We start from the raw sequence: 14,535 nt of genomic DNA, 5'->3' as shown, positions 1-14,535 counted from the left end.
GTCCTGTTTTACATAATACTCAACAATCTTATGCGAGATGGTGTTATCCCGTTTTACTGATGAGGAAACTGCTGCTTAGAGTGGTTTAAGTAGTTTGTTAGAAGTTACATGGTCAGGAATTCACCAAGTCTGCATTCAACCCTAGGCCTGCCTGGTTTCATAGTCTACTCTTAGTGATACAGCTTGCTGCTTTGCAAGACCCATCGTAAGAAAGAACTTGCTTGCTAGGAATGATGTGGCCTGGCAGATATATAGAACTTAGATGCAGAGATACTACAACATCTGGGCTACCGCAGTGTTTTGTAGGGAAATCAGGGCAGAGTATCTCAAAATGGGTCCTGGCCAGATATACCAAAATGTATGCTTTCAGTAACTGTACAAAGCCAGTTAGTTACCATGCTATTGTGTATATGGAAAATGCTTCCAAGTGTCAACTAATAACAACATGAACATAAGTGCTTCACTCCATCTGCTTAAGAAAAGGCATTTCTCTTGGATAATCACTTCTAGGAATTAGGAATTAGAAAATAATTAATAATTGCTTATATTACCTGTCGGTATAGATTCTAAGTCAGGTGCTCTTAAATTGTAGTTCAGCTCACTTTGGGTCCTGGCTATATAAGGGAAGTTCCTACATTTCACACATGCCCATGGTTGGCATTTCCTCAACCACTCACCTCTACCTATCTGCTCTTCATCCTCTTCATCTTCTTCCTCTCAGTACCCCATTCACTGGCCTCAACAGCTGTCTACTTATACCCCTTTGGCTTGTTGAATGACTTTTTTTTCTTTCTGGTTCTCAACCTCATCACAGCATTTAAATGGAGAGTTCTTTGCACAATACCCTTTTGGCCTGACAGGTTCCAACCAAAGATCCCCATTCCCAACAATGCTTCAAAAAGAAATGTGAATGTTCATATTTGCATAAGAATAATTTTATATATAAACTTACCTATAAGTTATGTCTTTCCTTTATGGAATACTGAATTTAATTCTTTCATGGACAAAAACAAAATTTACCTTTGGAAATCAGCAACCAACTTGACATCAGCTATGACCAACTTATGTTCAATAATCATGTGCTTCAGAAGTTTGTCTTGTTCATCCATAGGAAAATGTTCTTCACAGAAAATACAAGGCACAGATGGAGAACCTTCTAAAGCGGTGGTGCCACCTGGACTTTCTGGCAGGGAAAGCGGCTCCAGGATACAATCCTTACTGTCTGGGAGAGAGAAAAAGCAAAAGCAAAAGCGGGAAAAAAAAAAAAAAAAAAAAGGAAAAAAAGAAAAAGAAGAAGAAAAAGCTGAAATCAACTCTTTAGGATCGTTTCTCACCTCCTGCATCCTAAAGATATTTACGTCTTTCCAAAATGAAAAATACACAGTGCCAGAGAGCAGGATACTTTATTATCATTTTAAATAGATTCTGCAACCTAGAGGCAGGGAGTGTTGCAAAGCAGCTCAAACTTCCCATTTGCCGGCTTGAATGGGGGAAACCCATTTGTCAGAGCAGCTGTTCAAGCATTCTTGGACAGTGGCCAATGGCAGCAATTCCGGGGGTACTTGCCGGGTGATGGCTGCAACATGCTGGGTTAAGGTTCTATGGCGCAATTGTGACCTATGGCTGATAGTCATCACACTATGGGAAGTAAATGGTATATATTGAGGCTCCAGATGATACCAGGCCAGTTTTTTAAGCTGCTTCCTGTTGCACCTGCAAACTCTTTCCTGTTTCTGATTATTTGTCACATGCAAAGAAGACAGCTCTCACACTGGGTTGACACAGCACGTGCTGGGTGGCCCAGGTGGCAATTCTTGATGTTGATATATGTCTACCATTTGCTTGTTACACAATTACATACCATAATTCAAGTTCTTGTGAACAAAGAGATGAATGCTTGATTACTAGACATACATGGTAATCATTTTTCCTGCCGATACTATTCATTTTCCTAACATCATCTATGGTATCTTTAAGAGTTGAGCTGTGTAAGGTCTATAGTTCTGAATTCAGGCCTCAAACCACAGCCAGATGTGTCAGGAGCCCTCTTCAGTCTTCCAAGGAGGAAGGCTGGACCTGTCACCTTATGCAAGCTACTGAGTAGTAAGTAGGCAACTAGGGTGAGACATTTAGTATCTGAGGAAGGGCAGGGAATCTTCTTCATAAAGAAAGACAGCTATTCCGGGGTGCCTGGGTAGCGCAGTCAGTTATGCATCCAACTCTTAGTTTAAGCTCAGGTCCTGATCTCAGGGTCGTGAGATCGAGTCCCATGTCCGGCTCCACACTCAGTGCAGAGTCTGCTTAAGACTGTCTTTCCCTATCCCTCTGCCCCTCCCCTCCATTCTCTCTTTCTCCCTCTCTAAAATAAATAAATCTTAAAAAAAAAAAAAAAAGAAAGTTATTCCACAGAAATGTCTTTGGAATTAGCTTACTACTAATTTTATTTCTTGTTTTTATCTTTATTTCTAAAGGGCTTCTTAATTGCCTAATTCATGGATACAGTCACTGGTGCACTAATGACCATGGCCTTAGCACTGGGTAAGCATTCATTCACTCCGCAAAAATCAGCTGAGTAGCTACTGAGTGATGTTCTTTTCTGCCTAACATTGCATGATAGGATCCTTATTATCAAGGCTAATGTGCTTGCAACTTGTTTGACGGTACAAGTAAGTGGGAAGGACAGAGAGAGACAGAATGTATAGGGTCTGCGGGGGCATGGGGATAGGACTCTCCTATCCTAGGGGTGGGGAGGCGTCCCAAGGGACATGTCCTCTAATACATGACTCAATACTCTGCTCACATTAAAGTATGCTAAATTAAACTTCTTAGTTCCATAAAATTATTTAATACCAGAAAAGGTGAAAATAGGGTACACATGACAATGGAGAGAATATTTAAAATACACAAGCACTTCAAGAAGCACTATTAACAAAAGTGATGTGTTACCATTACATTTGTTAAATTATACAATGGAAGCAAGGAGTTTTGGAGTTCTATAGTTCTTCAGTTGTAGTTAAATTCTGTAGGAACTTAAACCCTCATGTTAAAAATAGGATGGGGGAGGAGAGGTAATATACTTATGAAACTATATTTTACATTCATTAGAATGGGGCAACAAAAGACAACATATTCTAAATAAAGGTACCATTAGTAAACATTACTGGCCATCTAGAAAATAAAAGGTACCACCCTACACCCTTCTCCCCAAATTTGAATGATGTATGTGTAAATTCATTTTGCCTGACTACAGAAAACAACGTATTAATCATCACCAATAGCAAGAGTTAACATCCCTAAGTGTTTGATATTTGTAAATTACCAGCAAAGGGCTTCAGGGCACTTTCTCAATCATAGCTACGTTTCCACTTAGTACTCTTATAACCCCCATCTTACAGATGAGACTACTGAGAGTTTTTTAACTTTTCTGTTAAATCAAGGGGCATAAACATAGTAATTTAAGACTAAATTCAAACACTACACTATTTTGCCCCCAGTTCCAAAAGGCATTTCCCCAAATCTGTGTTTCTCTTTAATGTATACACTCAGTGCTATTTTGAATTCATATGTATTTACAAGCCACACTGAATTTCTGTATATTCTGCCAGCGTCCTGCAGTCTCCGCAATACTACTTCCACCAACAAATCCCAGTAGTCCACCTCCTCCAAAAACCACTGGGTACAGTTTATCTCTGTCATTGTCCATATGCTTTCCCAGGGTTTCACTACAAATTCTCTAATATTCTGTGGTTCACTCTCCTCCCTTTTGGATGTTCAATGTCCAGTTTCTCTTTCTTCAAATTATTCCTAAGAGAATGAAACTAAATGTTCACACATCCCAGAACCAAACTGCTTGTGGTTACGGTAAAGGCATACAGGAACAAAACTATAAATATGCAAATTTCATGTATAAGGAACTTGTGGTTTAGGAGGTACTAAGCTGTTTGGGAACTCAAGTTACTACATAATCCAGAAAAGAAAAAAAAAATTTTTTTAAAGATTGATTTATTTATTTGAGAGAAGAGAGAGTGAGCGTGTGCACAGGAAGGAGGAGAGAAAAACCTTAAGCAGACTCCGAGAGGAGTCCAGAGCCCAAGGTGGGGGCTTGATATCACAACCCCGGTATCATGACCTAAGCCAAAATCAAGAGTCAGACACCCAACCAACTGAGCCACCCAAGCACTCCCAGAAAATAATTTTAATAGAACATTTTGGACAATAAGACTTTAGCATTCTGACTCCTTAATCATTTAGCATCATGCTCAAATGTACAACAGCATCAATCAAAAGAAGTAATTTGTTTACCTACTTGTCTTTCTTTCCCCACTTCGGACTGTTAATCCCTGCAAGGCCAGGTGAATCCTGGTTGTCTTTACTTACCTGGCATGTACACTGTGTTACCGCACCAGGACTGCCACCAGCACTGTGGGTTCATTTTGTGCCAGGCATTGTTAAGCACTTTATATGTACAGTGTTAACTTTATATGTATAGTATTAACCCAATCAACCCTCACAATAACCCGAGGACAGAGATTCCATTTCCTTCCCTATTTCATAGTTGAGGAAACTGAGACACTGAGAGGCTAAGTGCCTTGCCCTAGACAGCCAGTAAGCGGTAGAGCCAGGATTTGACTCCAGGCAGTCTGGCGTAAGCACTAGCACTCTTACCCTGTACAAAAGACGGAGGAAGTCGGACCTTTTCCTATAGGAAGTAGAGCCACTTCTACATTTAAAACTGCTTTGGGGAGAGCAGATGAGAAAGAGACAAGTATCAAGATGAGGGCACTGGCCAGCTGGGAGACTACTGCAGTGTCCAGAATGGAGGCAGCAATGCTGGCAGTGCTTTGACGGGATGGACAGAGGAGATGCTGCAGAGCTTACACTGACAGTTCCTGATTACGGGTTGGCTATAAGGAGTGAAGATGACCAGGATGCCTTCTGAGTTTCTGGCTGGCGAGGCAGTATGAATGAGGGCTGCCAGTTACCAATCTAGGAATGTAGGCAGAAAAGCAGGTTTTTTTTTGTTCTGTGAGAGGGATGGATAATGAATTAAACTTTAGATGAGCCCAGGTGACTAGCTCCAAAGTTAGATATTCCTGGCATGGCTGCTGGACAAGGACAGCAGTGACTGGAGTCTCATGTGATGCATTTGTGTTATTTTCTTTGTTTGCCAGCACCTCAACCCCCCCAACTCCTCGAGGTTTTTGACTCCATCTCTCCATGCCCAACAAGAGCAAGTATCTCTGTTGTAATATGTGTCTCTAGGTCAGTATGAGAACTCCTCAAGGTCAAGGACTAAATCTTATTTTCATATCTCTAGTGTAGACTATAGAGTGCATGAACCATAGATGGCATTTGATAAGTGTCTGAAAGAATGAGTAAGCTTAGAGTTACTTAAAACTAGATTTGTACCTTTAACCCAGCTTCTAGGTAAGCCCCATTTCAGGAGACACCTGTGGCTGTCTGTCTTTAGGGGAATGAGAGCAGTATAGAATAATGACATCCAAATCTTTAGTGCTGTGGGCCTTGGTGTAATGAGCCCACAGATAATGAAGAATGATGTAAAAACTACACTAAATTCTAAGTATTGAGTATAATTAAAGTATGTTTAATGAGGAATTTCTAACTTCTTTTTAAATTTTTCATTGATACTGGCCAGTAGACAGAGACAAGAGGCATTTGGAAGGCAGAGTAAATTATACCACTCCATCAGAGAATGTTTCTATGTGAAAGGTCTGAATCTCAAATATATATTTTACTTTAGAGTAGTGGTTTCCAAATCTGTTTGCATTTCATCACCTGGAGGGCTTTTAAAAAGTAATGATTTCAAGACTTTATTGTGGACTGAGGAAATGTAACTTTTACCAAGCAGTAGTCCCTAAACTGAAGTCTGAGGATCAATGGTTCAAAGGATGATTCCATGGGGATTGTAGACATCTTGATTATACATGAGAGTACGGTGAACTCATGGAAAAGTCTGTAAATAGGGAACAGAGCCTTGTGGCAAAGCTTACCTGATACTGTATTCTGTCCTAAAGAGAGCTTCTCAAATACTAAGCACAGGGTCAGCAGAGATAACTCAGTAAGATTTGTCCAATAGATTATTTCTAGCTGCCACCATAAGAATCATAGCTACAACTTACTGCATGGTGAAAAAACAATAAATACACAAAATACAGAATTCTTTGCTATAGGGACCTTGAACTTGAAAAGGCAAAAGGAAATAAATTGTATCTAGCTCCTTTCAGCAAAGAGGCAAAGCATCTTGGAAACTCTGCTTTGGCCCCAAATCTGTTTCACACATTTGTTATAAATTAACAACAAATTATCTGCTCTAGTTCTCACTTTGAACAGCAACTCTGTTCAAATGAACTGTAAAAAATATCATCCCAAGAGAGCTGAATTTTTGAGGAGATCCTATGCTGATTATAAACAATTTTACTGACTCTGGGTACAATCCCCAAAGTGCCAAATTATTATTCTAGGATCCTGCTTCTCAAAGTTTTAATGTGCTTATAATTCACCTGGAGACTGTTAAAATGCAGATCCTGATTCAGGAGGTATGGTGGCCAGGGAAACATGCCAATCCAATCTCCTGCTGCTATGAGCATAATTGAAAGAAAGATAGTCTCAGGTGCTGTGCTCTGAAATCCTACTTGCACTGAAGCCAAGCTTCCACAGGCTGCTCTCAGTACATGATTAGAGGCAGCAGGAATAGTAAGGCAGACTCGTTCCTATGAGACATGGAGTTTCACTGACATTTGACATTGGCTGGAGGACTCCCATCAAGTTGTCACAAGCTTGCTTACAACTGTGCCGCAGTCTGACATTCTACTCCATTGCCCTTCCTTCCCTCTTTCCTTCACAGGGGTCAGACCTACATTGCTACCTCCTCCAGCACTCTCTCCTTTTTCCCTCCTATGGTATCTTCCCCCCAAAATCTCTTACATGTCAAATCCCACCTCAGTGTGTGCTTCTTGGAGGACACGAACTAACAAAGTAGGTCTAGGAGGTAAAAAGCTTGAAATTCTGCATGTCTAAGTTCCCAGGTGATGTTAGTTTGCTCATCCACAACCATACTTTGAGTAGTAAGGTTCTATCTAGGGGACAAAACCAGTCATAAATTCATAATACATCTATGTGCTAAAATGATATCCCTAAACTTTACAGTCTATCATTTCTGCCAAGCAGATAAAAGCTGCTGGTGCTTTGAAGGAAAAGTAAGAAGCTTCTGAGGTTTCTGTCCCCCTTAAGTCAAATGAGAAAAGAAAAGCCCATATCAACAAATAATTGATAAGAAGTTTTTCAACATTCCTTCATGGGGAACTGCACAACACCTCACACATCACTTCTCCTTTAAGGAAGTACCTACACTTTGCTTCGTACACTACCATCACACTGCTAAAACTTTGAAAAAAACAAAGCAGTAATTTGGTGATATACTCATAATGTGGTGATATACTCAACCCAGATCCAATAAGTTTAGTTGCTACTCTTATCACACTCTGATAATCTGATAATCATAAAATTTGGAATATGAAGACAGGCAGGATATTTCTGTTTTTGTAGTTTTAACTTAGAAAATGCTATAAACAAACACCTAATTTCCAAAGTAAACATTTCCTTTACATTTGTTCTTTATTTATATTAGTGTAATTTATTTGATGATTGCTTTCTTTAGTATTTTATCAAGTCTGGATAATATTTTCAGGCCTGTTCTCTAAGCTTTTGATTTGACAAACATCATCCCTTTCCATAGGACTCCGATGCCAACTCAATCTCATTTATTATGTCTTAGTTTTATTCTGAAAGTTAAACTTCAAGAAGGTAACTTTATTCCTAAATTCTTCAGAGTACTTCTCTCACTTCTCTCTTAACAAACAAACCAACAGACAAAAAAGACCTTCTACTTTCTGAACAAGTTAGTTCCTTAATTTCTTTCTCTCTCTTTTTTGTCATTTCCTTAATTTCTAAGTGTGTGCCCCACACAGATGCATTTGGAAAATGGAGAAGACAGGGTCTGGTCTTTTTAACTACAACATATCTCTAAAGCTCAGAGTAAGAATGTAAGACCCTTATTTAACTACCCTTGGGCTAATAATTCATTTTGTAAATTACTGAGAACTAATATTAAAAAGATTAATTTACTGGCTCAGTCGGTTAAGTGTCTGCCTTCAGCTCAGGTCATGATCCCGGGGTCCTAGGGTTGAGTCCTGCAGAGGGCTCCCTGCTCAGCGGGGAGCCTGCTTCTCCCTCTGCCTGCCGCTCCCTCTGACAAAGAAATAAATAAAACCTTTAAAAAAAGAAAAAAAGATTAATTTACTATACAACTACTAAGAGTAGGGGAATATGGGCAAGGGGGGATGGACTCAAGTGAGTGTTGTTATACATTCTTGACACCACACTGAGACTGCTGAAGAGGCTGTGCTGAATTAGTACGCTCAGCTACAGCTAGCGGGTTTGCCACAGCCTTTGGTATGGAAAAAGGGTTATAAACACATTCAACCCTTAAACCTAATAAACATGTGCTTAGAAATTTAAGGAGCTAATTTAACACAAGCAAAAAGCTATAAAAACTTTATTACAACATCACCTATAAAGCAAAGTAATAGAAACAACCTAAGTGTCATGCAAATGAAAATCAGTTCTTTAAAATATGGCAGGGGTGCCTGGGTGGTTCAGTTGGTTAAGCATCTGACTTTGGCTCAGGTCATGATCTCAGGGTCCTGGGAGTGAGCTCCTCATCGGGATCCCAGCTCAGTGGGAGTCTCTCTCCCTCTCCTGCCCCTCCCACAACCTGTGCTCACTCTCTGTCTCTCTCTCAAAATAAATAAAAGGGAGGGTATGTGCTATGGTGAGTGCTGTGAATTGTGCAAGACTGCTGAAAAAATAATGCAATATATGTTAAGAAAAAAAAAGAAGAAGATAGCAAGAGGGGAAGAATGAAGGGGAGGAAATCGAAGGGGGAGACGAACCATGAGAGATGATGGACTCTGAAAAACAAACTGAGGGTTCTAGAGGGGAGGGGGTGGGGGGATGGGTTAGCCTGGTGATGGGTATTAAAGAGGGCACGTTCTGCATGGAGTACTGGGTGTTATGCACAAACAATGAATCATGGAACACTACATCAAAAACTAATGATGTAATATATGGTGATTAACATAACAATAAAAATTAAAATAAAAAAACAAAAAATAAAATCTTTAAAAAAAGGCATATCTGTGCTGTGTATTATACATTTGCTAAATGACAATTATGAAGACAATGGAGAAATAATGTAAATCATGTTTGTTATTTGTTGAAAAGAGCCCAACCCACAATGAACTGCATACAATTCCTCACACACACAAACACAAGTTACATATACCCACATACAAGTACAAGGCTTGAAAGAAAACATCCCAAAAGAAAAACATTATGAATGCATTCATTTACCCCCAATTTTCTTTAACATTGAAATCTTTTTTTTTTTAAGAGAGAGAGCACAAAAGCATATGAGCTTTGTGCAGGGGTGGGGGAGGGGGAGACAGAGGGAGAGAATTCCAAGCAGGCTGCACACTCAGCATGAAGCCCAACACGCAGCTTGATCTCATGACCTGAGCCAAAATCAAGACTTGGATGTTCAACTGAGTCACCCATACACCCCTAACACAGAAAAATTTTTAAATAAAAAGCAAGTTATCTGATGAGTTCCTCAATGTGACTGTGACAGATAAAATTAAGAGAAAGAAATAAAGCAAGCATAATTTTATTTGGCCATTTTCTAAGTCTTGACTTTTAAGATGAAAAATTCTGATTAAATTTATAATTTTAAAATTGAGTGCCTACTATTCAGAAAGTATATGCTAGACACTATCAAAACTACAAAGATCATTAACATAAAATCCCTATCCTAAAGAAGTTGCTAGGAAAATGAGACAACTATACAAATAATTATAATACTAGTCAACATATGCAAAGTTGACCATATAAATCAAGGGTTAAGGGATAGGGAGGGAAAAAAGCACACAAATCAGGAGAAAGGAAGCAAATTCTTCATAGAGGATTCTTTTTTTTTTTAAATATTTTATTCATTTTTTGACAGAGAGAGAGGAACACAAGCAGGGGGAGTGGGAGAGGGAGAAGCAGGCTTCCTGCCGAGCAGGGAGCCCAATGTGGGGCTCGAGCCTGAGCCGAAGGTAGACGCTTAACGACTGAGCCATCCAGGCACCCCTTCATTGAAAGAGGATTCTTGAAATGGCAAAGAATTCCAGCAAGTATATATAGGTAGTTAAAAGTCAAAATAGCCAATTAGTGCTAGAGTCTAAGTAAGAAAAAGCTGCAAGGGTAGATGGATCACAGTTTGGTGGGCCTTAATGCCAGCCCAAGGATTTATATTTAATTTGGAAGTTGTGAGTAGATTAAGAAAGTAACATAACATATTAAGTCACAAAACAAGTCCTAACAAAATGAAAACACAGCAAACTTACGAGATGCAGCAAAAAACAGGACTAACAGGAAGCTTATAGTGGTAAATGCCTATGTTAAAAAGAAGATCGATCTCATAAACAATCTAACTCAAGGAACTAGTCAAAGAAGAAAAAACTAAGCTCAAAGTTAGCATAAGGAAGGAAATAATAAAGATTAGGACAGAATGAAATAAAGAATGCAAAAAAAATAAAATCAAGAGTTGTTTTGAAGAGATAAAATTGACAAATCTTTAGTTAGACTAAGAAAAAAGACTCAATCAGATATGAAAGAAGGGGAAATTATAACTGATACCACAGAAATACAAGGATCATAAGAAACATGCCAGCAAATTGTATAACTTAGATGAAATGGATAAAATTCCTAGAAACATACAACCTGCCAAACTGAATCATGAAGAAACAGAAAATCCGAATAGACCTATAAAGAGCTTGAATCAGTAATGAAAAACCTCCAAAGAAAAGCCTGGCAACAGATGACCTCACAGAATTCTACCATACATTTAAAGAAGACTTAGTGCTAATCCTTCTCAAACTCCTCCAAAACATCAGTGGAGTGAATACTCCCAAATTCATTTTATGAGGCCAGCATTAGCCTGATACTAAAACCAGACAGACATTATAAGAAAACTACCAGCCAGTATCTCCAATGAATGAATACACATGCACAAATCCTCAACAAAATACTAGCCAAATTCAATGGCACATTAAGAGGATTATATGCCATAATCAAGTGGGATTTATCCCTGGGATGCAAGGATGGCTCAGCATATGAAAATCAATCACTCTGATAAATCACATTAGCAGAATGAAAGATAAAAATCACATGATCATCTCACAGATGCAGAAAATGCATTTGACAAAATTCAACATCCTTTCATGATAAAAACACTCAAAAAACGAGGAAAAGAACATTTCCCCAACATAATGAAGACCATATATGAAAAGCTCACAGTTAACATCATATTCAACTGTTAAAAACTGAAAGCTTTCCCTCTAAAATCAGGAAGAAGCAAGGATGCTCACTCTTGCCACTTCTATTCAATGGAATACTGGAAGTTCTAACAAGAGAAATTAAGCAAGAAAAAAGAAATAAAGGCATCCAAATCAGAGAAAAAGTAAAACTATCTGTTTGCAGATGACATGATTTTATATGTAGAATACTACAGTATTCCACACACACACACACACACACACACACACACACACACACTTATAATGAATAAATTCAGGCAAGCTGCAGTCTACAAAATCAATATTCAAAAATCAGTTGTGTTTCTATACACTAACAGTGAACCTTCTGAAAAGGAAATGATTCCATTTAAAATAGCATCAGAAAGAGTAAAATACAGGGTGCGTGCAGCTGGCTCAATTGGTAGAGCATGTGACTCTCGATCTCCGGGTGGTGAGTTCAAGCCCCACGTTAGGTGTAGAGATTACTTAAAAACAAAATCTTAAAAAGAAAAAAAAAAAAAGAGTAAAATACTTAGGAATAAGCTTAACCAAAAAGGCAAAAAGACTTGTACACTGCAAACTACAAAATAGTGAGGAAAGAAATTGAGATACAAATAGTTGGGAAGACAGCCTGTGTTCATGAATTGGAAGACTTAAAATGTTAAAATGTCCACATTACCCAAATCAATTCACACATTCAAAGCAATCTCTATCAAAACCCCAATGGGATTTCTGCAGAAATAGAAAAAACAATCCTAAAATTCATATGGAACCACAAAGGACTCTGAATAGCCAAAATACTCTTGAGGAACGAAGTGGAACAAAACTGGAGGCATCACAATTCCTGACTACGTAACATAATACAAAGCTACAGTAATCAAAACAGACGGTACCGGCACAAAGACAGATATACAGAGATCAGAGAACAGAACAGAGAGCCCAGAAATAACCCCCCACATATACTGTCAGATGATCTTTGACAAAGATGCCAAGACGACACTTGGGAAAGTTTAACAGTTTAACAATCATTTCTTGAAGAACACCATTGTTGTGTAAACTGGATAGTCACATGCAAAAGAATGAAATCATTTACCCTACCTTATAGCACACACAAAAATCAACTCAAAATGGACTGAAGACTTAAATGTAAGCCAGTCACAAAAGGACAAATTCTGTATGATTCTGCTTATATGAAGTACCTAAAGTAGTCAAACACAGACAAGCAGAAGGTACAATGATGGTTGTCAAGGGATGGGGGAGGAGAAAATGGGGAGTAGTTGTTCAATTGAGTATAGAGTTTCAATCATGCAAGGTAAAAAAATTCTAGAGATCTGCTGTACAACAATGTACACATATTTAAAAATACTGTAGGGGGCACCTGGGTGGCTCAGTTGGTTAAGCTACTGCCTTCGGCTCAGGTCATGATCCTGGAATCCCGGGATCGAGTCCCACATTGGGCTCCCTGCTCAGCGGGGAGTCTGCTTCTCCCTCTGACCCTCCCCCCCTTCATGTGCTCTCTCTCTCTCATTCTCTCTCTCAAATAAATAAAATCTTTAAAAAAAAAAAGAAACCAAATTTTAAGAAAAAAAGGGGGCACCTGGGTGGCTCAATTTGGTTGGGCGTCTGCCTTCGGCTCGGGTCATGGTCCTGGGGTTCTGGGATCGAGTCCCTCATTGGGTTCCCTGCTCGGCAGGGAGTCTGCTTCTGCCTCTCTCCCCCTGCTCATGCTCTCTCACTTTCTCAAATAAATAAATACTTAAAAAAAAATACTGTACATTTGGTCCCATTAACTCCTACTAACCAGTCCTGGGCAAGTTATTTAACCTCTCATAGTCTGTTTCCACACCATAAAATGGATTAATCATAATGATCACTGATAGAGTAGTTATGAGGATTAATTGAGGAAATTAATGTAAAGCATATGGATGACTGACACGTAAGCTCAGCAAACGTCCTAGTATTACTACTGATAATTATGAGTATGGCTGTAAGTTTGAGGATGGGTATTATCTACATTGATGTGTATTAGAAGTTCCTGTGGATTAATTCAAAATACACGTTCTACAGCCCTAACCTGGACCTAAAGGATCAAATCATATGAAAATGGAGTCCATGATTCTAAAGCATAAGGTCACTTTGTAACTATTTACTGTTAGGTTCTTTTTTTTTTTTTAAAGATTTTTATTTATTTATTGAGAGAGAGTGATAGAGAGAGAGCATGAGAGGGGGGAGTCAGAGGGAGAAGCAGACTCCCTGCTGAGCAGGGAGCCCGATGCGGGACTTGATCCCGGGACTCCAGGATCATGACCCGAGCCGAAGGCAGTCGCCCAAACAACTGAGCCACCCAGGCGCCCTACTGTTAGGTTCTGATTATATTGTTGAAATTCAGAGGCTTCTACATTCTCTTGATCACCTTGCTATTTCTGTAGCACATTATAATAAAAGAAAACTCAATGAGATTTTTAATATTGAGATAAGGGCAGTTGAAGAAATTTATATTGATAGCCACAGTTTTCTGAATACATGAGGTCTCCAACCATACTGAAAAGCAAGAGCTTAAGGAAAAGTGGAGGAGACTCAGAACTAGTACTATGGAAAATGCAATTTAGACAAAAGATAAAAAAGAAATCACAGTAGAAAAGTCCTGAAGGCCCAGCTGAGGTTAGCTAGAAGCCTTACTTTGAGACATATTTATGTTTCAGGAAAAGATTTGTATTCTGTGCCTAAAAGCAGCTGATTTTTCTTACAACATTTATGTTCTAGGTTGTCAAATCATGCAGCTCTACACAAACACATATACATATATACATAATAAGATTCTTAAGTAGGCTATTTTAGAAACATCTAACCCAGTGTTGTCCAATCTGAGATGAAGGCAATATTCTATATCTGCTCTGCCCAATATGGTAGCCACATGTTGCTATTGAGCACTGAAAATGTGGATAGTGAGAATAAGGAACTTTAATTGTGTTTAATTTTCATTTAAATAGCTATAAGTGATTATTGACTGTCATATTAGACAGGGCAGATCTAATTAGTGCTAAAGTTCTTAATGTTGGGTCCATAAGCACCTAGCTGATTCACAGACTCAGGTCTACAGAGTTCAATGTGAAACTAT

The 14,535-nt window shown here is 38.8% G+C and overlaps 1 protein-coding gene across 6 annotated transcripts in view; it reads right to left on the bottom strand.

Moving 5' to 3' along the window:
• Window positions 1–14,535, bottom strand: part of ZNF277 (zinc finger protein 277) — a 105,822-nt gene that overhangs the window by 44,440 nt on the left and 46,847 nt on the right. For 3 of the 6 annotated variants that reach the window (XM_028104827.2, XM_028104824.2, XM_028104826.2), the window contains exon 2: window positions 1,021–1,222. In XM_028104827.2, the coding sequence (XP_027960628.1) occupies window positions 1,021–1,109 (89 nt within the window). In that variant the 5' untranslated portion in view covers window positions 1,110–1,222. The remainder of the gene's footprint in view (window positions 1–1,020; window positions 1,223–14,535) is intronic. The other 3 variants (XM_028104823.2, XM_088018532.1, XM_028104825.2) reach the window with 1 other exon arrangement.

The sequence above is a fragment of the Eumetopias jubatus genome, unplaced genomic scaffold (assembly GCF_037043125.1).
Source record: "Eumetopias jubatus isolate StellerSeaLion01/CBP00866 unplaced genomic scaffold, mEumJub1_p1.0 scaffold_14, whole genome shotgun sequence".
In the NCBI taxonomy this organism is placed as follows: domain Eukaryota; kingdom Metazoa; phylum Chordata; class Mammalia; order Carnivora; family Otariidae; genus Eumetopias; species Eumetopias jubatus.
Note: the sequence above shows the minus strand (reverse complement) of the source record. Positions and strands in the feature narration are given on the sequence as shown.